The following is a 24,169-nucleotide window of genomic DNA, read 5'->3' as shown; positions in this document are numbered from 1 at the left end:
ACCTAGCTAGATCGATTTATCACCCCCGAAATCCCCTGCATACTTAATTTTATGAAAATCGTTGGAGCCGTTTCCGAGATTCAGATTATATATATATATATATATATATATATATATATATATATATATATATATATATATATATATATATATACAAGAATTGCTCGTTTAAAGATATAAGATACATTTGAAATTCGCAACAATTATATTACATCAACACATCAGTGTTAGAAAAATTAGATTCTGTGGCATGGTATACACTAGCAAGTCAACGGTATATTCAATTTCTGTTTTATCTTTGTTTTTTCGAGTAACGACTCGATCATCTGGCGTTACGTAGAGACGTCACTTTATTGTGTTTTCTATCGCATTTATCACGAGGAGTGTTCCCAAGAGCTGTTTCACCTGACTCCTGCCGCCGAATTCCACCTTCGCACGACACTCACAAATTAGGATATCCCTCCATTTGGATGTGTGGCGGTTCTCCACAGTCCGTTTTTCAAGTAACTTTCTTCCACGTACTACAAAGTAGTTGGATGAATTTCCTTGTGTGGTGTTTCCGGAAGATACGAGATGGGTATCTTCAAAAAAAACACTTTTTTGACGTTGACGTTGGTAATAAACATGCCTATTGTCCATTCAGTTAATGTTTAAAAAAAAACGTGAAATGCTTACTTTTAGTTTCGATACGCAAAATGGTATGAAATCTTGGCTACAACCTTTGGCTTCATTGCGGGTATGGCGAGTGGAGGAGGTGTTTGTTACAATTTGATACAATTTGGGGAGCTCAGCACGGCCTTCGTGCAACGAACGTCACAACAAGATCAACTCTCAAGTCACTTACCTCTGCTCAGTTTGTTTGGAGGTGGTCGTCGATTGTAAGTAATTAAACACTTTTATTATGAGTCTAATCAATGACATCTTCTGATGGCGAACGGCAAAAAGGTGCTTTAATACAATATACGCACACTTTTCTGTGTAGTTGTGTGTCAAATGTCACTGTCGGAATCAAATCTGAACTGAATAATTATGTTTTACATTGCTGCTTATTGACCAAGAATATTTTAAGCAACTTGAGCAAATGCGGCAATGTATAGAAATAGCAGTCGATGCGTATTATGGTGTAATTTGTGGTATGTTCCATATTTCAGATTCGTATTTATACGACGTGATTATTAATTGACAAACTTTTCGTCACAAAATTCCAAGTCTTTGAAGACACACACTTTATTCGTGTATAGAAAAGCAATGATTTATAATATTTACTGTGGATATTCTACTCTTCATGCAGCTTTCTGAGTTGGTAATAAAGATAAAAAAAAATATATTGAAATATTAAAGTGTTATTTTCGCCTATTTGAAAGGTTAGCCTATAAGTGTTAGTATTATTTAAATATCCGATCTTTTGTTTAAGATTTAGAATCCAGATTTATACAATCCGTCACATTCATTCAAATACAAAAATGAAATACCAATGCGTATCTCATACTAAAACTTTGAACAGTTATCTTATTAATTTGCCAGAAGCAGAATATAGATTAAAATAATTTAAAATTACGATTGACATTTAATTGACAGTTAATATTTTACACCCAACAAATCATCCCAATAAATATTATATGATTTTGCCACTACTATTGATATGTCATTCAATTTATACAGCAAAATCTTAAATAATAAAATTATCGTTAATCGTGGTTACCTTAATAATAATAACAGATAAATCAAATGTAACGTAACAGGAGCAATAACGTCTTACATAAGATTTATATCATTGAGACCTAGATTGTTTTGTAAATGTAAGGATTTTGTTATGTGTAAGTTCTACATATAGAATTTAGCGAGCGCACGGGCACAAAAGAACACTTATCTGTAGGCACGGATCTACATTCTACAGTCGTTACCACACGTGATAACGTATAGTCTCATTATGTCTTACGTCAGGATAACCCATGTTTCACTACATGATACTTAAAGCAATAGCTTCTCGATTTCATGGACCAATTTTTTACATAGAGAATAGGTTCCGACTTCCTGGCTAATTTATTAAACTCCACAAACTGAAATACGGTTATCACAATTTAAAAAATCGGTTATGGTATAAGTTCACATAACATCTGCATTGTTTTTGTATGAGTATATATGTATGAGTGACTCCAGTTGCTATGCATAGCAAGTTAGACTTTTGTTTTAGTTATTTTATGTTTTAAATAATCAGATTGACTTATCTACCTAATCTAAAACCCCAATATTTGCATATTAGGAATGTGATTTGAGATGTCCGCGTAAATCTCAAGTCAGGGTTAAATAATAGGGTTCAGCAGGTTATCAAATATAAAGTAGATCCTGTGTATGAAGCCACAACCTGAGAGTTGAACAAAGCATACAAGATCTTATGACGATAGGTCACTCGAACGGTTAGCTCAGTTGGCAGAGCACTGGCACGAAACGCCAAACGTTGTTGTTGCCAAATTTTGTTTTTTAAATTTTATTTGTGTATTAATCCAAGAAGTGAGGGTTATCAATTCGAAAAAACACAACAAATTGTCTGTAATAAAATTGGAATGCGCTAACGTTCACTGCAGCATTGCAAAATTTTGTAAATCTACACATATTTAGACAAATTATTAGTTAGTGTAACTCAGATTCACTAAAAATCTAAAAAAAAAACAACCGATTTCATAAATACTATTCCAAAACAACGATATAATATGCACTAAAAAAGTATAAATATAATAGAATTAGATTAATTAATTAGATTATTATTATTATTACATACGCAATTATTTTTATACTTTTAGTGCATACTATATGATTGTTTTGGAATAGTATTTTTAACGTCGGTTGATTATTTGTTAATTTTTTTTATATAATATATAATAATACTTATGAAAATGCATTTTATTCCTTAATAGACACTAAACAATTATTCTTAGTATGGTATACACAGATCGAAAGCTTCCTGACCTTCACAAAGAATATATACTGTTAATAAATCGTCATTAGTCACTGCCAACTTTGGTCTCTACGTAATATTTACGTAACTGTCGACGGCGCTTGTAAAATGATGAGTAATTAATTAAAACGCCGTTTTCATTTGAGATAACATTGATACAGGTTCAACGCATCATATGAGGAGAATATGAATGCACTCGTTGAAGATGGGACTGCCCTTGCCATTGGAATGATTATAAGTATGTCGGTCTCCATAGTATTGTGCGTGGTGTCAATCGCTCTTATAAATTGGAGTGCTCTGAGACAGGTATATTATTATTGATATGTTATTAACTTTTAAAACAAGGATTCCTAATTAGAAATCAGTTGCTCAGGGGTCAATAACATAAACGAGAATTGATTTGGGGGTTGACGAGGTCGAAAATGGACCCCTATTAAATACCACGAGTTTTTATTTGAAACTATATGAGTTGTGTTGAGTAGCAACTTGTTTTTTTTTAGAAGGAAGCATCATTGTTGTGACTTATAAGCTCATTAGGTCGATCAGCGTGCACAGGTACAAAAAGAAAAACTCAGTCAACAAGTGTGGAAAAATTGAACACATTTGTGTGTTTGAACATACATCTTTCAGGCACTTTTTGTCTTACTGATGATGATATCTTTGATGCATACACACGATTTAATTTGAGTGAAATTAGTTTAGTAGTTTAATTTTAGTAGTCGAAAAAGGCTTAATTGTGGTCATAAATATTTTGGATACCGCAACGGCGTCTTTTTCTGCCGTGAAGCAGTAATGTGTAAACATTATTGTGTTTCGGTCTGAAGGGCGCCCTAGGTAGTCAAATTACCGGGCGAGTTCGACTTAACACTCAAGCTGACGAGCGCAAGAGTAGTGCCACTCAGAAGTTTTGGGTTATTCAAGAATCCTGAGCGGCACTGCATTGTAATGGGCAGGGTGTATCAACTACCATCAGCTGAACGTCCTGCTAGTCTTGTCTTACTGTCATAAAAAAAACGGACGCGGATATTTAAGGTTGCAACTCACCGATATTGAACCGAATTTACCTAGATTTTCACTCGTCAAAGTCACTTGGTTCATCCAACCCGCAATTTTTTTTTTATACTTATTTTCCAATTTTAATATATTCTTAATAAGATAAACACTGCCATAAATGTGACAATTTTTTTCACGCCATGCGTTCCGTTTTTCCTTTATTCATATTCAGTCATTTCGACAGAACGAAAAAAAAACTGAAAATAGCCAAACCTTTTTAATGGCCTCAGAACTAGCCAGATACACATAGTAAAACGAGATTCTATAACCAGTTTTATACATACTATAATATAAGCCATCACAGACAATAGTTTGCAAATAAAACAATAAATATTACATTGAAGTGTCCTTGTCTGTTAATATCTCAAACGTTTTGATTCGTATCGAATAGTCACAATGCACTGTATTGATAAATAGAGTACAATCGCTTTAATTGTTATTGATGCGAAATTGATTAACAATTTTGAGTTCTAATTTCCACGTAGGATACATTTCAAAATAATATCAGATAAACACAGCACTCATATTCCTACAAGGCAAGAAAGTGTAATCCGTGCCTCTGTATTAAAAGGAATACGAAAAAAGTGACGAGACCTTCACCTGGTCTTTTATACGCACTGCTCGTTACAATGCAGTAGTTAGGATCAGAATTCTTGAAAAACCTAGAATTTTGAGTGGCATTGGCAGTCAGCTTGAGACATAATAATAGACCTCATTGGCGCAATAATTTTACTAGCTACGGTGCTCTTCGATCCGAAGCACAATAATTACTAAAAAAAATTGTAGTAGTAGTAGTATTAGACCACAACTTGATGGGAAAAAAGGCACCGCTATTGGTCTTCTCGGCATCCAGTGCAAACAGCCTGGTAAAACAATTATTATTTTCAAGTATCGTACCATTCTCACTATTGAACTTCCAGTCTCAAATCGTAAATAGCAATCTATGGATTTATGCTGGATACGCTAAAAACTCTCTTTAGTATTTCTAAGCAACGCCATGAAAGCTTTCTATTCATTTATAATTACTTGTTCAGGAGCTTTTTCCTTACCGGCCGACTGATTCATCAAAGCAAAGCCTAAGGTGTTGGGGCAACGAACTAGAAAATTTACGAATTTTCAAAATTTTAGTCTATCTATATAGGTAACAGATTTTCACCTATGTATCATGATATCTCTGGAACCATAAAGCGTAAAGATTTGAAATTTGGTATAAATTCATAGAAAGCAAACCGCAAGAATTTTTTTTTATCATGAGAACTACGTCCGTTGGTTCAGCTAATTCTTATATAAAAGGGTTAATAGACAAGAGGTTCGCGTGATGAAAAGTGGTGAGGCAACAGCCCATGGACATCCACAACACCAGACTACTCTCCTTCTGCAGCTGCCAGTTGCCAGTTGCAGCTGGTAATTGATTCTTCTTATGGTGAGGTGAGCATTTTTTCACAAAATGCGCGGCTGTAGAATGCTAGACTTCAACAAGATTCGGGTGGAATTCCGTATTTTGCCGTAACATTTGGTGGTCGAATTCGACTCTTGGTCAATTCCACTGAACAAGATGCAGAGGAAACCACATCTCTACGCAAAGAAACAAGCCGATCGGAGATGACTTGATTGTCGATGATTCTAGCCGCTCTCCGTTATATGCGTTGAAATGAAGCGCCCGCCCAGGGGGTGAGAATAATATTCCAAGTAAAGTACTCTCTCGCCTTACTGAGAACACAAAAGAAGCTTGGCCTTCTTCCAAGTGACTGAAGTAATATATCAACACCGAGTATGTCGATACAAGCTGTAGTAGTCAGAACAGTGATCTAGAACCGAGGACATATGACAAAGGAACAACTTTTCGTAGTCTCGATTTCATACACGGTTTTGTTAGGATTTTCGTCGAAGTTATCCTGAGTGATATTAGCACAAATACTAGCTATGTTTTGCCTGCAACGATCTACGTTAGTCCGGAGTTGGTAAAAACTATGTAGGCCACTGCAGATCAGAACTCGGCGGCGCCATTAAGATTAATGATTTGGTTATGTGATTTCCTTTAATTCTCAAAATTAATAGAATTATTATTTAATATACGAAAAATGATTTTAGATAACAAGGATACGGTTCATATTCCTTGAAGCCGTAATGAGGCAAGATATGACTTGGTATGATACAGAAAGTGAATTCAACCTCGCCTCTACAATGTCAGAGTAAGTATACACCTAACAAATATTTCATTTAATATGTGTTTAATTGTATTGTTAAGTCATTCACCGAGATTCGGGGTCTAATTGAAACAGGAGCTCCAGTTTATATAATTATTGTTATCTGACCATAGACTAATAATATTCTAGCATATTCTATTAATTTTTTAATTTCATATTCTACAAATCGTGCGAGAGAAGAACATCTCTAATGGAGATACAGCAAGATAGAAAAGGCAAGCGAATCTATCATTACTGTAATTACCGATTTTGATTGACAACTCGTAAACATTCAGCCACGCCTTTTTGAATATAAAAATCACTAACTAAGGCGCATACAAATTGGTGGCGCATTACCGGGTTGTTAGATCGTCTATACCCTAGTATATTCTAAGTCGATGTCTATGATTCTGAACATCTAACACCTACAACATCATTAATAGGAATATCTAAAACAATCGATGACGAGAATACTCTTGATGTCAATCCCACTTTTTATTAGACACCGTCTTCGTGAAATATGTTTTTAAAACAGATGATATGATGATGATGTATAGAGTAATGAACTCCAGCTTTGAACTATTTTGCAATCATCAGTCATAAATGTATGAATTTAATTTCAAACAAACTTGCCAAAAATCACACAAATCCTGTATTTACATCACACTATAAAGTTCCAACGATGGTCTCAATACAACCTCTCAAGGATTGTCTCAAAATGAACATGGCCAAGGCGAAGATCATGTCTAATGTCCATGTCGCACCTACTCCCATAACAATACGTACGTCCACCTCGGACAAACAGTCCAGTTAGGCAGGTCCAACTTCGCGAAAGAGACCACTTCCGACCCAAAATTGTTAGGGAGAAAGACAAATTGGTATTCCAACGTTGACAATCAATAAGAAAAACTTCTAATTAGAATTTGTAGTTGTAAACAGTCTCATTATTTAAATTTTCAGAAACATGATGAAAATTAAGGATGGTATTGGAGAAAAGTTGGGAGTTGTAGCTAACCTTCTTGGAACAGGAATAATGTGTTTAGCGCAAGCATTTCCTTTGGGTTGGGAATTAGCTCTGGCGTGTGTCACCGTTATACCATTTTCAATCACTTCATCTTACTTGCTTTCTAATGTAAGTAATAGCTTTAAAATTTTCCACCTACATAAACAATAATCATTTATCGTGTTATTGAATACTTCTTTGTAAATTATTAACTCCATTTCCAAACTTTCTTAATTAGAGTTTTGAACAGAACGTATTTACTATAGCTGTTCCTGCAGTATAGCTTGTATAAGAATTGTACCATTACAATAGAAATAAATAAGAATTATCATGAAAAGCTTCATGATAATTCTTATTTATTTCAGCCAAGCGGCTGCAGTTTAATGTAAAAGTAACTTCAATCACAAAAGGGTAAAAACAATATAATAAAAAATAAAACAAGGTTGTATTTATTTTATGGTTTTGGTTCGTAAGGCGGCTTTAGTACAGTTTAGTGCAGCCCTGTTTCTTTGCCAACAATTTGATCCATTGTGATAGCCACTGTTAATTATTGATCACTGCTAAGATTGATTCTTTTCGTAAATCTTTTTATATCTTTTGCATTGAGCTGACGTATCGCATGTGGTTAAAAAATTGGACTTCCCACAGAGATACGTATAATTTTATTTTTACCCATATGTGTTACCAGAGCAGTGATTGGGGTGTTTCTATAAAATCATTAATTTCAGTACCAGTCACGATCCTCAGCGAGAGAAATGGCATCATATAGTCAAGCTGGAAAACAGGCTGAAGAGGTACTTAAATCTGTTAGAACGATTGTTGCGTTTGGAGGAGAAAATAAGGAAATTGAAAGGTATGTTAGAAGTCGATTGAATTCTCGTATATCGATGATATGCATATAGACTTAACACATAAATATATTCAGTCTGTTATTCCTTGTGTAGTGTATCATATTTGTAGGTCAAAAAAATCCTTGTTATTGCGGCCCATTTGCATAATTTCTCGGGAAGACCATAGGCACCTGCGATAGTTCCCCGTGATATCTGGTGTTACAAAAGAGTGTAAGCGGCGGTGATCACTTCCCATCAGGTGAATGAAACGCTCGTTTGTCCTCTATTTTTTTATTTTTGCTCTGGCGATGTATTTTACGTTTCAAATAAAACGTGCGGGACAGTTTCAATACCGAGGTTTATTTTGATCAAATTAAATATTATGAGGGTGAGAACCTACACTGCATTAAGTGTCGCATCAATATTGTTAATAAAAAATAGGAATTTATAACATTTATTGAAAATCAAAAACTACCATTAATTCAAAATGAATGCCTCAGACTTGAGAAGTACTGGTGCAAGAAACTCAGGGAGCGTTGTTTAATAAATTTCCTTTAATAATAGAAATAAATTAAATAGTGTGGTATAATTATTAAAGTAATTTATCTTATATTTGACTAGGACTATATTTGCTTTCACACAATAATTCCGCATTTCTTTGTTAAGTGTTTGATCTTATTATTAATTGTAACTGTCGCACATTTGTTTGTCGATATGATATAAGATAGTGAACGGATTTACTTATCAGTCATATAGGAGCAATAAAAGCGAGATAGGTCATACTATATTATATGACGCAATGTCTCATTTATGGGCAAATTATACCATTTAAAATGAGATAAATCCTCTAATCGCTTTTTCCCTTAAGAAAGATATAACTATATTATAAGTACTAAACTCTATGTATACGGAGATGTTTCTTTATCGAGATACATAAAAATTCAATATTTGTTGTAATTTTTTTTTACCTATATCGCTTTTATACTCGTAAGTCCTACATGACAGTGTAAATCCGTCAACACAAACATATTTGTGACAATTACAATTAATCATTACATTAAACACTTCCCAAGCAAATCTGGAATTATTGTGTGAAAGCAAATATAGTTCTAGTCAAATATATTAAGGTTTTTTAATGATGCAACACTATTCAAGTGATATATTTAATTTTAACGGAATTTTATTTAAATAAATAGTAGGTAAAAAAAACTAAAAAACACGCTTTTTAAGGAAAGCCGTACTAAGAAATAGAAAATATTTTCTACTTTTAAGTTTGGTTTATTTATAAAAACGTGTATTTATAGTTTTTTTCTAACCATTATTTGTATTGTTAAATTAAAAATCTTTGGCATTCTAAAATTTCCTAATATTAGATAAATCGGTGAAAGATAATGGTTCAAATTTAAAATTAACATCAATTCCTGCCTTATAGGCCATAGATGAAAATCATATAAATAAATAAACCTCATGGATACCCGACAGGCACGGGGGGGCACTGTCGGGTTATGCCGGACTCTTACCGGCTAAAAACCAGCGGTGTTCCTCCTCACCGTCTCCCGGCGGACCTGCGGGAACGCTTTCGCACACTTCCGCTGCTCCCCCGACGGTTGTCCGATTCGGACCCATCTTGTGGGCGCCCACCTGTGATGCCACTCACCATTCCACTTGGCGTGCCGGAACACGGGACACGCCAGCCGTCCCGGGGGTCTCCTCCAACTGGGCGATGGTACCCCCCGGTTCCACCGCCCGGAGACCCACATTAAGGGGGAAGGCGGCGCTCATGCGCTAGGCGCCTCCGTCCCACTCTCTTGTGGCGGATTGGGTTCAACAGAGGGTCGTCTTCTCTCACCCGCTCCGCCACCTCCTTTTGCGCCATAACAGCCTCGCAGAATCGGAGCACCGCCTTCCACGCTCTGTCACTGCCAACCATGGCTCTCACGACGCCCGGCAGCGACAGGTCACCCCCTATCTCCGCCACGAGCATCGCCCGCGGCTCCACCCACTCTGGGCATTCCGTCAGCGTGTGCTCCGCTGTGTCCTCTGGACACCCACAAGCGTGGCACACGCTAGTCGGCTCCCGACCCGCCAAGCTGCATAGGTACCTGCCGAAGCAACCAACCTAACCTAACCTAACCTTTTTTTTTTATACGTGTGGAAACCCCCACGGGCCGTCACCCCACCGGGGTTTTCGGTAGGGTGGTGTGTCGGAATCGAACCGACTAAAACCACACGGTGTACCATACCACGCCTTGGTAGGAGGAATCCGGGAACGGCGTTATTAACACATCCGGTACTCCTCCTGGTGCCCGCGTGGGTACGGGCACCATCTTCTATATAACTCTCAATTAGGCGGTGTCCAGGTACACGCGGACGTCGCCCATTCGCGGCTGACCATTAAGGCGGGTAGATGGGTTAACCCGTCCTGTCCACCCGCGGCCACACTCAGGGCGGCATGAAGCGTATGTAAGCGCCCTTCCGCCGCCCGGTTCGCCGGCGACGGATACGGTCCGAGTGGACATCGTCCTCCCGAGCCCGCTCCGCCACCTCCTTCTGCGAGATGACATCCTCGCAGAAGGTCGCGACCGCGGTAAAATGCCTTTCGCTGCCGGCCATGGAGCGTATGACGGCCGGCAGCGAGAGATCCTCTCCAATGACTGCAGTGAGGGCCCGGCGTTGCATTGCCCAAGATGGGCATGGAGGGCATGGGGGCCGACTGCCGCAACCCGCCCGAAATTCAGCTTTCCGCCGATAAACTTCGGCGAGCACCTCCGCTTCCAAGTCCCACGGGGGCGTTCCGGCCAACGCGCACGCTGCCTCCGTCGACACGGTGCGGTAACCGCGTATGACTCTAACCGCCATTACCCGCTGAAGGCGCCATAGGCGCGCCCTATTCTGGGCGGTTAGAGCCGCCGCCCACACCGGTGCACCGTACAGTGCCATTGAACGAACAACCCCCGTGTATAGCCGTCTCGTAGCGACGCTGGGTCCGCCCAAATTGGACAGAAGTCGCCCAAGGGCGGACGCAGCGTCAACCAGCCTTGGTGAAAGCTGGCGGAAGTGCTCGTCGAAGACCTATCTACCATCAAGGATCAGGCCCAAATACTTTATGTGGGCCTGAACCGGTACGAGGACCAAGTTCACCTGTATTGAGGCCCCGGGTGGCGGACCACGACGAGGCCCGTGAAACAAAAGGGCCTCAGTCTTATCCAAAGCCACCCGTAAGCCCAACGCCTCGATGCGCCCGACTACCTGAGAGACGCCTCTGGTAACCAGGCACACCGCCTCCTCATAGTTTTTCCCCCGGGCCGTGACCAAGGTGTCATCTGCATAGCAGATGACCCCCAGCCCCGGAGGAAAATCCCCTCGAAGGACCCAGTCGTACCCCATGTTCCACAGGAGTGGTCCTAGAACAGACCCCTGTGGCACACCGCACGACATGGGCCGACGTCTGAGCAATCCATCTCGATCCTCGTACATGACGGTACGCTCCTCTAAGTAGTCTGCCACCAGCCGCCTCAGGTACTGCGGCACTCCGTGATAAATGAGTGCTTCCCTAATGCAGCTGAACGGCAGACTATTGAATGCGTTGGCGATGTCCAACGACACCGCCAACAGCACGCCACCGCAGCTCACTGCCTCTTCGGTCACAGCCCTCAGGCGCATTACAGCGTCGATCGTGCTACACCGTGGTGGTAGAGGTGCAGGATGACCCAGGAGAAGGAGAAGGAGAGGGTTACCTGCAGGTCTACACCGACGGCAGCAAGATACAGGGCAGGGTTGGAGCCGGAATTTCATATAGGCGGCGAGGCTTGGAAGTCTCTAATTTGAGTTTCCTTGCTATGGCAAGGAAACTCAAATTAGAGAATTATTATTGCTCTGTCTTCCAAGCCGAAATGTGCGCAATTTCGAAGGCTATCGAGGATATCTTGAAGATGCCCGATATGAGGGTCGAGATCCTTAGTGACTCCAGGTCGTCGCTGGAGCTGCTAAGGGATCTTCGTTCCACCCGATAGCCTTCGAAATTAAAAACCTTATCCAGCGGGCTCGAAATATGGGTAAAACCATTCGGTTCCGCTGGGTTCGGGCGCATGTAGGTATCGAGGGGAACTAGAGGGCTGACCTCTTGGCGAAGGACGCGGCGCTCCATTCGAAGTTGAGGTCTGCATACGATGGAGTGCCGGTTTCCACTCTTCGCCGCAACATCCGAGGCAAGACCCTTGAGGTCTGGCAGGAGCGCTACACCGCGGGTCAAACTGCAAGTGTTACAAAGGCGTTCCTGCCAGACGTCAAGGTGTCATACAAGCTGGTAAGGGAGGAGCCTTTCTCCGCACTGATGGCCCAAATAGTTACCGGCCATGGTGGCTTCTCGGCGTATCTCCACCGGTTCGGCCTAAAGGATAGCCCAGTGTGCATATGCGACGGTCGTTCTGGCGAAAGCGCATTGCACCTGGTGCTCGACTGCCCGAGGTTTGGCCGGTGGAGATTCGACCTGGAAGTCCAAAGTGGATTGGCAGTGGTACTAGAAAATCTTCCATTCTTTATAAGAAGACCCAACAGGGAAATGTTCGAGTCGTTCTGTCATAAGATATTAAAGGATGTGCTGCCCAGAAACGGCAGCAATATAAAATTTTAAACAGTTAGGATTTAAATATTTAGTGATGTAAGAACTTTAATGTAGATAAATAGGTTGTATATAGTAAATACACTATATACAAAACCGAAAAATAGCGTTAGTTTTAATTAATGTGTATATTTAAATTGTAGAAATAATAATGTATACAATGGTTCCCTATGCTAATGCATAGGGCCCAAGATACAACTTTAGTCTGTAAGTATATGTACCTAGAATAAGATAGAAGTAAGGAATCCCAATATAAAACAAAAATAGTTAATATATGTTCTCTGTTATATGTAGATAAAAAATTTGTAATTAGTAAATAAGGAAATGTTAACTGTAAGGTATTGTTATTGAAAATTAAGATGTTTAGAAATAGTTTGTTAGAGTGTAAGCGACCAAATAAATATTATAGAAAATAAATTATTATCCCACCCTCAACCCCTACGAGCTACGGTAGGGAGAAAGTAGTTGTTAAGAATAGTAGTTCCTTGGCCCTGGAGCGTCAGCTGCCAGGGAGGTAGGCCTACTAGGGAAAAAAAAACCTAACCTAACCTAACCTAAAAAATAAAAAAATGGATAAAGTTTATCAATTTATTTTGATAAAATTATTTAAATGACAATACATTACTTTTCATGACAATACCGATGGCCGCATTGTCATCGGTCCTCGATACTACGAAGTTTGATCGAAATCTGGCCGTTTAAAGTGGGTCAAGATCGCGCCATAATGAGTCGGTTACAAACAAACATACATACAGGTGATGCTAGTAAAAAGCGTGTAAAAAAAAGCCCGCTGACTTTCTTGCGCCCGTTCTTCTCGGGTCCGAGGCATTTATTTGCAAAAGAGTGGTAGATTTATACATTCAAGGTGTCATTTAAAATCTTATTTTTAATGAAAATATATGATTTTGAATTTGAATTTCATCGCAGTAGGCACGCGCAGATATTAAACATGTTGAAAAATTCTTCGCCGTTGAATAGAATTCATTATGAACAAATTATAATTGAAAACCAAAAACGATTGCTTTAACTTTATTATCATTACGCTTAGCCTCTATTACTGGCGTCTCACAAAGGAAAGCTTCGATTTCCACCGAATGAAAATAGTTGCATTTTCATACTTTTTATTTTTCATTAAACTCAGGGTCGTAGATCATTTATACCTTTAGATAGCTGACAGCTGTGACTACGTATAAAAAATTGAGGTTGACTACTCACCTCTATTTTCAGCAATGCACGCACGCTATCACAAAGACGACGACAATAGACGGCGGTAAAAATATTATTTTATTTTACAAAAAAAAACAATATGAATAATTTCAGATATCGACGACTCTTAGAGCCTGCCGAAAAATGTGGTCATAAAAGAGGCTTGTATACGGGACTTGGTAACGGTTTTAATTGGGTCATGACATATTCTTTGAACGCAATTGGTTTGAGCTACGGGACGCGTTTGATTATCATGGATATGGACAAATCAACTGACGAACGACGATATGTCGTCGGTGTAGTGTTCAGTGTGAGTATTAAATTAATCTTTGTATTAAAAGTACACATCCAACTGTATTTCATCACCTCCAATGGCACATATTTAAAATACGGGACATGGTTCTCCGCACGAGACATCCCCAGGAGACGTTGACTCACTGAATTCTGGCACGAGTAGAAACAAATGTTATTGGAATTACTTCTCAAGAAAACTCATATGTATAATAAAATTATAATGTTGAGATAAAATCTGTTTCGAAACATAGGACCGTATCTTCATTTGTATACAAAAACTCAAAACTTATGGTTGTAAACGTTTATTGAGTGTCTATTAACGCATCTAATACGTTGAATGATACCAAGTAATCCGCAAACTCATTTGTACTATCATTTTATTTATATAGATTACTAGCTGACCTGGCAAACGTTGTTTTGCCATATAAATTATATATGTAAACCTTCCTTGAGCTTAAACGAATCCATTACAAAAGATTTCATTGAGATCGGTCGAATAGTTTAGGATTTATTAAAGAACATACAAACATACATTATCTTTTATATATATAGAAGATAGATAATAAGGTTATAGCACTGGAAAAGAGAGCTTATATTAAAATTAAATTTTGGGACAGTTTCTCATGTTTTCTACACAAGTATCGGTACTTGTTTTCATAAACATTACAACACAGTTAATATGAAAAAGAATTTTCAATAGTTTCACCAAAACAAATAAATGCATAATATAATATAAAATTTCAAATATTTTTCTTAATTACCAAATTTGTAGATGTTCGATCATTACAATAATCATTTGAATTTTTCCAGATCCTTTGATAAAATAATTTCACAGCAAACTGTCAAACTGTGCGTCAATAATTTATCTCACAGAATTTTTCTTACGTTTAAAATTAAACACATATGACGAGGCCAAGACTCGAAATAAAAACTATCCTATCTCTTAAGTTGGATTAAACTGCACACAATGTCAGTGTGTATAATTTATTATTATAAGTGTGAACATTGTTAAACTACTGGTAGTTTGGTAGTCCATCGCGCACAAAACAACGTGACATGACATTTTATGTTATTAATAGACGCGAATTGAGTTATTCCAAATTTAAAACATTTTGTCTTTTTTTATGACAATAAGGGACAAGACGAGCAGAACGTAATTGATACGCCCTGCCCATCACAATGCAGTGCCGCTCAGAATTCTGGATAAATCCAAAAATTCTAACCAGCACTACAATTGCGCTCGTCTCGTGTACACAGTAATTTCACTAGCTACGGCGCCCTTCGGATCGAAACAAAATAATGCTTACACATTACTGTTTCACGGCAGAAATAGGCGATGTTGTGGTACCCATAATATAGCCGGTATCCTATACAAAGGAGCCTCCCACTGGTAAATGTCTGTTTTTATCTTACCTTTGTCACTATAGAATTACATAACAGTGAGAAGTACTTTTAAACTTGGAGTAACTTACCATTGCGTTTATTAATATTTTATTTATTATTTTTATTTTACAACTTTAGAAAACTTACAGCTAGGTACATATTAAATATGAATCTATTATAAAATAGAAAGCTATTAACAAGTTTTCACAAATAATAACTATTTATTGTGTATAGTCGTTTACCCACATTTAATATAATATTATATAACCTATAACTTTTACTTTATACAAATTAGAAGTTTTTATTTATTTACATGATGATTATGACAACATAAGAATAAGTCTGAAAGAAAGACGCGCGTATAAGTATTCGCTCAGGAAAAATAAGACTAATTCATTGTTTAAATAAAACTTTCAGATAATGTTCAGCATGTACATGGCAACACAGTCTATCACGTTCTGTGTGCCGCATGCCGAAGTGTTCGCAGCCGCACGTGGTGCAGCTGCAAGTATTTTCAAACTTCTGGCGAGAAAACCCGAAATTGATAGTTTATCTGAAGGTGGGATTAAACCAAAAAGAATTGTTGGTGACATTGCCTTAGAAGATGTTCAGTTTAGTTATCCATCGCGACCCAACGTGAAAATACTTCAAGGACTCTCGTTGCACATTAAGGCGGGTGAATGTATTGCTCTTGTTGGATCGTCTGGTTGCGGGAAATCGACTATACTTCAACTACTACAGAGGATGTATGACCCATTAGTTGGGGTGGTACGAATCGATGGCAAGAATGTAAGGAACCTCAATTTAAGTTGGCTGAGATCTTCTCTGGGTATGTTTATTTCTTATTATAATATTAAGGCTGGTTTGCAGCATAATAGCTGTTATAGTTAAGGTCAAATTTAACAATAACAGTAACGCTGGCTTTTACGTAAACTGCGGAATGTGTTGCACCATCGTATTCCTTGGGATAGTTATTTTAATCTGAAGCTTTGGAAAGGTCACTTTTTATTCTATTCTATTAAACATTAACAATAGCTTTAACTGGCGAGGATTGAACGGTTACGGTTAACAGTTAATGTTAAGACGTCATCTTAAAATTGTCAAAAAGTGCAACTATTTTTTTGCTTAACCGGTACTTTAGCATGTGTATTATTGCTAAAGTTATTTGGTGCAACCCAGAATTAGTATCCATTTTGTTGATTTTAAATGTTTTATCAAGTATTAGCAGCGTAGATTAAGATATATTTGTGTGTTACTTAATAAATATAATAAAACATGTGGATGTCACTTAACTATTACAGGTGTCGTAGGTCAAGAACCAGTTTTATTCAGAGGTACAATCTACGAGAACATAGCAATAGGCACACCCGAAGCCACGCAAGAGGAAGTACAGAGAGTCGCTGAAATGGCATATGCTCACGACTTCATAACACATCTTCCAAATGTAAATATAGACTTATATTCATTCATGAAATATATTACAGTAATTGTACGGAAAACAGTAATTGTCCAGGTGAAAATAATGAATAAAATCATGAATTTTATGGTACTTTAGTGTCCGGGCTACCTCTTCAGATATTATAACCATTTTTTTATGACAATATGGGACGAGACGAGAAGGAAGTTCAGCTGATGGTAATTGATACGCCCTGCCCATTATAAAGCAATGCCGCTCAGGATTATTAAAAAACCTAATAATTCTGAGCGGCACTACAATATTTGATATGATCTTCTAATATCTTCTATAACATTCGTTACTTCATTAAAATTAAATCGAACTCTAAAATGGACGCATTTTTCCTTTAAATGAGAGCAACGAATTGTTTGAAATACAATGCAACTTTTAATGGAAATATTTTATTTTGTCATATCTTAATGTTTTAGGGGTATGATACATTGATTGGAGAGCGAGGCGCATCTTTGTCTGGAGGTCAAAAACAACGTATAGCAATTGCTAGGTCTTTATTAAGAGAGCCAGCAATTCTCCTTCTGGATGAAGCTACGTCAGCCCTAGACCCACACTCAGAAAAACAGGTCCAAGCTGCACTGGACAGAGCTAGCGTAGGACGCACCACTTTGATGGTGTCACACAGGTAACGTGACATCTTCGTGTATTACTACGGTAAAAATACCAATAACAACAATAATGCTTACACATTACTGCTTTACGGCAGAAAAGGGCGCCGTTTTGTTACCCATAATCTAGCCGCCCGGCGTCCAGTGCTGGTACTGATAAATGCCCTAAGTTCCTATTCTTTTTTATGCCCCGGGGAAGCAGAGGGCACGTGTATACTCTCCGACAATGAGTTTAACATATTTCTAGACAGTATTTTTATCTAAAAATCCTAGCATAAGCTTCTAGTAGCGTTATCTATTTTAGTGTAAAAAATAGAATTTAAGATATTATATTATTAAAAATTATTATACAGTATCTTCAAGACAGATTAAAAATTCGTAATTGTTGGACAACATGAATGAGACAAGTAAAAAATTTTTATTTATGTAATAGATATAGTATGTTATATTTGACAGGTTATCTACTATAATAAATGCTGATCGTATCATTTGTATGGATCAAGGAGCCATTGTTGAACAAGGCACACATGAAGAGTTAATGGGAGCCAAAGGTAAAATTTCATTACAATTACTTGTGTCGGTTGACAGCCGAAAAGAAAAATACATTGTGTATTAGTCTTTTTCGTATGGGAATTAATGCGAATTACAATTCTCTGCTACTTATTTATACTAACAAATATAGTATGTCATATGAACTAGATTAGTACGGGGCACACTAAAAGTTTTGCACTTCAAGCTAATCGGAACTATTTGTATTTCGAATGTTATATTTTTTGAAACGTTGCAACCTTCTTAGTAATAAAAAACCATTGGCGGGAAATCATTTGTCAATTGTTTTTCATCACACATCAAAGTTCTACGTACGCAACGAAAATGAAATTAAGTCGAAAAGATTTTAGAGCAATGATTTTTTATGATTTTAAAAGTTCTCTCTAGCCGCAAGACTGTGCCGCTCGTCTTCGAAATGCATTTGGGAGAGAAGCACCTTGCTTGAGTGGGTTTCTTTAAATGACGAATTTCGTAAAAGGGCGGCCTTCAACTGCCGTCAACAAAAAATAATGTGGCGACTGGTTTGCGGCTAATTGAAGAAAACCCGAGTGGTATGTACAGAACTGTGGTCCTCCTATTTTAAAAAGTGGTTCAATCGCATGAAAAAATGTTTAAAATGTATAGGAGAGTATTTTGAAAAACAATAAACATAATATTATGTTGGTGTTTTTTTAAGTTACGCAAAACATTTAGTGTGACCGACGTATAAGCGTGACAGTCATACTGCGACTGCCACTGCATGGTCCATACTCGGACGTCAAAAAAAAAGAGAATGCAATATTATAATTGTATAATACAGTTCCAATCTATATACGTACCATACCGTGCTAAAAAGTCTATGATACTATTATTTTACGAAGCTATCAATACGTTCTGTAATGGACTCCTAATTGTATTCGCAGGGTTCTATTACAAGCTGGTAACTACAGGTAATGAAAACAAGGAACCAGATGTTATAGAGACTTTACTTGAAGAAGATAACGTTGAAGCTGATGGAGGTGAAGCAGCTCTTGCACCACGAATGGACACTAAAAGAAAATCGAACAGAAGAGTTGTAAGGCATCACTCTGTCAAGAGAGGTAAAAGTAACAGCATATTAAACATTAAGTCCGGTTTAACACATCAAAATATATTTCACCGATTATTCTTTCTTGTTTATTGTTAATTATTTGGCACTGGACTGTCCGACATCATTCGAGAAAATCATCATCATACTAAGACTATTATTGCTATGACGCGAGGCATTTGCCTTATTACTAACTGAGCGATCAAAGTTAACATTCTGTATAATATAACAAATAGTACAACTGCTAGTGTGTAGTGGCAGGTATCAAGCGAGTTGCTATCTATTATTTTCGTTAAAAAAAGGACATAGGTTAAAAGGCGGAACTAACGCCAATATTCTTGCTGTATTACTTATAAACACGAAGTAAAGTTAATTCAAGTTTAAAACTTTCTGTCTTTGTCTTACCTCTGTCGTAGTTTGAGAAGTAATTTTAAACTCGGAGTAACTTTACACTGCTGTCATTTATAAGACAGAGCTTATCGAAACTTACATAGAATTAACGATTGATCTAAAAAAAACTCAATGTTTTTCGATAGGGTATCTGTATACATCCGTGCATTTTGATAACTTTCTTTAAAATTTTATTGCATCAGAACAAACGAATATTCAACAGAACAATCTGGAATTAATGACGATCTGTCAAACTAGCTAGTAAAAGTAGCGAATTCTCTAATGGGGGTGGCATGAGTTAAGATAGTCGCCGCTACTGAAATTACTCCAATATTCCGGAACTTATCGAAACTTACGTAAAAGCAAGTATAATCTCCGAAAAAAACTCAATTTTGTTCGATGGGGTGGTTATATGCACACACACGTGCCCCATTTTGGTTTAATTTTAAATTATTCTTCATCAGAACAAAACAAAATTTAACAAAACCCTCAGGAAAAAACTTATTATTATACTAGCCCACTTTATTATTTTTTTTCACTAGACCGAACAAGAAGTAATGTAATTAAAATTATGCGTCTTACAGATTCACATGATTGGATGACACCCCGTGGATCAATATCTTCAATCATATCTACTGGACTGCAAAACTTTAATTACAACGCCGATTTGGAATCGGAGGAAGATAATAATGATGATGAGGTTTTAATTTCAATCTATTTTGAATAATCACAGATTACAAAATTATTATGAGGACCACATGTTCATGCTATTTTAATTTTGAAATGTTTTTCTTAGGAAATTAAACCAGTCAGTGACTGGCAACTTTTGAAGTTAAATGCTCCAGAATGGGTTCAAATGGTGCTTGGATCGGTAGCAGCTTTTGCTCAAGGCTCGTGCTTTCCTGTGTTTGCATTACTCTTTGGATACTCTGCAGGGGTAAGGAAACGTTAATTCTAAATAAACTCGTGTGTTATGAAACTGGACTTGTATATTATGTTTGTGGAAAATATAATTTTTCTACTCAATTTATTTCACAATGATAACACTAAAACGTTGAGAACCATGGCGTTATTATTTCAACTACAAACATCATATTATCTAGATTCGTGTTGAGTGTTTGCTTTCATGTTTTAAATGTGTCATTTAAATTTAATAGTCAATACTTACTAAACTATAAATGTAACCATATAGATATCGCAAATAATATGCAGAAAGGTTACAGAAAACTAATTTGGTATAATTTTTGATCCCCAAGACAACTTTGTCGCTCAAAATTACAACTTAAATCAAATGAGTATAGTTTGCAAGTTTCCCAGGGTAGTAGAGTTTGAATTTGGGGTCATATCTCACATGGTTTGCCGCCGACTTAAATTAGGATTTCAGCTATGTATATGCATATTGTTTCCTAGATTTTAGGAGTATTAGAGAACACATACTTGAAAGCCGAGATAGTCAAAAAAAAAACCCCATTTGTCGTATCACCGCTCTTCGAGAACACTTCTCTTAAAGCCGCGCCTAGTATCGGAATACTGGGTCTCGAAATCTCGAGCGATTGCCAATTCCGTGGCCATCTGGAGGGCAAAGCCAAATTGGCTTCGAAGAAGCTGGGCGTCATCAATAGAGCACGGCAATACTTCAAGCCGGCCCACATTCTAGCGCTCTACAAGGCGCAGGTCCGGCCACACATGGAGTATTGCTGTCATCTCTGGTCTGGTGCACCCCAGTATCTGCTCGATCCATTTGACCGCGTGCAACGTAGAGCAGCTCGAATTGTCGGGGACTCAGTGCTCTGTGAACGGCTGGATCACTTGGCGTTGCGTAGAGACGTCGCTTCATTGTGTGTCTTCTACCGCATTTATCACGGGGAGTGTTCCGAAGAGCTGTTTAACCTGATTCCTGCCGCCGAATTTCACCATCGCACGACACGCCACAAGTAAGGATATCATCCCCACCATCTGGATGTGTGGCGGTCCTCCACAGTGCGGTTTTCAAGAAGCTTTCTCCCTCGTACTACAAAGCTGTGGAATGAGCTCCCTTGTGCGGTGTTTCGGGGACGCCTTCACCTTCAGCGCGTACACCTTCCTTAAAGGCCGGCAACGCTCTTGTGATTCCTCTGGTGTTGCAAGAGAATGTGGGCGGCGGTGATCACTTAACACCAGGGGACCCGTACGCTCGTTTGTCCTCCTATTCCATAAAAAAAAAAAAAAAAAAAAAAAAAAAAAAAAAAAAAAAAAAAAAAAAAAAAAAAATCATCGTAAAAAATTATGATTCAAATACAATAGATACGTTTCTGGGATTCTCGGAGTAACAAAGAACTAATTTCGTATCATTGCAACAATATAAATATAACACTTTTAAAGTTCTTAGGGTGCAGAGAACGTATTTGGCATCATATTTAAATCCAAGATGGTCGTTGCGCTAAAACTATGATTTCAAAAACGTGGATATCGTATCCAAGGACAACCTGAGAGTCGAGCTAGGACGGTAGCTGAAAGGCGCGGATTTGATATTAATTCATATTATTATTAATTCTAGAAATGAGGGATAACACTTTAAAATAACAAATTGTTTATGTCACTGTTACTCTAAACGTGTGTTTTGCGTATAACGTCCACTTGTATATGTCCTACATCTCGAGACCTCATGCCGAGTTTTAGTTTTTAATTGATTTCCATACAAATTTTCTGCCAAAATATACGAAATAAATAACTTATTTTGGGGCTCAGATGTCTTATCATTTTGATCACACATCACTATCTCATCTAGTTGATAGGTTACTAGTTAACTAACGGGTAAGAGCTTTTTCTTACTCTACGATATAATAATCAATGATCCTTTTTTTTCAAGTATTTTATTTTTTCAGATTTATGTGCTACCAAATCGCGATGACATGACACATTTGGCTGATACATTTTCTGGACTATTCCTGGTTATCGCTGCAGTAGCGGGGGCGGCTATGTGTATCCAAAGTACTTCTTTTACAACCGCTGGTTTGAAAATGACAACGAGATTGAGACATCAATACTTTGGCGCTCTATTGAAACAAGTCAGTGATATATCTTTCATATAATGTTTTTCTGTGATGTTAATATTCACGTACTTTATGCATCCAGAATGCCAATCAAAAATGTCCGATCGGCGTTATATATAAGTATACATTAACTTATACAGATAACATTGAAACATTCTGTTATTTTCAAGTGATGTCCGTCTGTTCTGGGATTAAATATACAAATTAAATTTGTACCAAAATTTATGAACGATGCGGGACTCGAACCTGCACCTCTCGTGTTCCGTCAGAGCGCTCTTACCAACTGATCCAACCGTACGAGTGCCGCATCGACAAAAATTTTGGTATATCTTGTTCAACTCTCAGGTTTTCAAGTTTTGATATGCTGTTATTTGAACAGTTTTTCACTGACCATTTTGTCATTGCGTGGCGTTGTATTCTAAGCGCGGTCGAAACACAACTGAACGAAAACTCTGCCTAATAGACGTGTAGTCAGAGTTTTGCTTCAGACAATTTTTGAGCGTGATTGTGAGTCTAGTTAGACACGAACCTATACGAAATATAACGTTGCTACACCGCCAATTTAATACATTTTTCTATGCTAGTACGGTATTAATCCAGTTATGTTTGGCCCGTACGCGCTATAGTCCTACAGGACGGCAGCGCGAATCTCTTGAATGGGCCTGGGACTTCCATATTCTTCTATCGCCCTGGGGACGCTAAGGGCAAAAAATTTGTTCTTTATGCATCTGCATATAAGAAAGTATCTACTTTCCAATATTTACAAAAATAAAATGTACAAAAAGAAAGAATGAGTGATCAGAATAAATTACATTTAATATATATTTAAAATTAAAATATATAAAACGGTGTTAAAGAAAAGGTGTGAGGAAATTCCAATAACCGTATAGGATTTTTAGTTAAATTAATTTTAAAATGTGTGTTCCTTTTAGGAAATTGGTTTCTTCGATAAAGAGAGTAATACGGTGGGAGCTCTATGCGCTCGCTTGAGTGGAGATGCCGCCGAAGTTCAAGGAGCTACTGGACTGAGAATAGGACTTATCATCCAGGGTACTACTTCTGTTGTAGTTGGTTTCCTAATGGCCGTTAGCTTTAATTGGAAACTTACTTTAGTTGGCACCGCTTTCCTTCCATTGGTGAGTACATCATTTTATTTTCAGTCAATAACTTAAGCTTTGCGATGATCACTCATTGATTCATCACATTTGGACCTCTTTTAAGCATAGTTCTAAACAACTTTAAATATTCTGAATATTTTAGATGGTGGGTAGTATTTGGTTAGAAGGCATTGTATCGCAAAAGTCGCAATCAGATGAACGCGATGCTATGGAAGCAGCAACCGCTATTGCTACCGAAGCCGTCGTTAGTATCAAAACTGTTCAAAGCTTAGGTAAGTGTTTAAATTTCGTTATAACTCCAACTGCTCAGAATTTTGTGTTTGCCACGAATTTGCATTTAATCTGCAGGCAGGGCGTATCATTTTTCATAAGGTCAAAAAAAGGAAATACTTTTTTTTTGATGATT

The 24,169-nt window shown here is 37.7% G+C and overlaps 1 protein-coding gene across 1 annotated transcript in view; it reads left to right on the top strand.

The window, feature by feature from the left end:
* The window catches only part of LOC126979024 (multidrug resistance protein homolog 49-like), a 42,339-nt gene that overhangs the window by 6,901 nt on the left and 11,269 nt on the right, over nt 1-24,169 (top strand). Inside the window, exons 3-18 of the mRNA XM_050828178.1 lie at nt 682-878; nt 3,118-3,262; nt 6,101-6,201; nt 7,156-7,327; nt 7,927-8,051; nt 13,970-14,165; nt 15,950-16,361; nt 16,834-16,976; nt 17,417-17,625; nt 18,065-18,159; nt 19,060-19,236; nt 20,198-20,313; nt 20,410-20,550; nt 22,478-22,660; nt 23,578-23,781; nt 23,906-24,035. Coding sequence (XP_050684135.1) covers nt 682-878; nt 3,118-3,262; nt 6,101-6,201; nt 7,156-7,327; nt 7,927-8,051; nt 13,970-14,165; nt 15,950-16,361; nt 16,834-16,976; nt 17,417-17,625; nt 18,065-18,159; nt 19,060-19,236; nt 20,198-20,313; nt 20,410-20,550; nt 22,478-22,660; nt 23,578-23,781; nt 23,906-24,035 — 2,746 coding nt within the window. The remainder of the gene's footprint in view (nt 1-681; nt 879-3,117; nt 3,263-6,100; nt 6,202-7,155; nt 7,328-7,926; nt 8,052-13,969; nt 14,166-15,949; nt 16,362-16,833; nt 16,977-17,416; nt 17,626-18,064; nt 18,160-19,059; nt 19,237-20,197; nt 20,314-20,409; nt 20,551-22,477; nt 22,661-23,577; nt 23,782-23,905; nt 24,036-24,169) is intronic.

The sequence above is a fragment of the Leptidea sinapis genome, chromosome Z (assembly GCF_905404315.1).
Source record: "Leptidea sinapis chromosome Z, ilLepSina1.1, whole genome shotgun sequence".
NCBI lineage: Eukaryota > Metazoa > Arthropoda > Insecta > Lepidoptera > Pieridae > Leptidea > Leptidea sinapis.
This window is presented reverse-complemented; position numbering and strand designations above follow the sequence as displayed.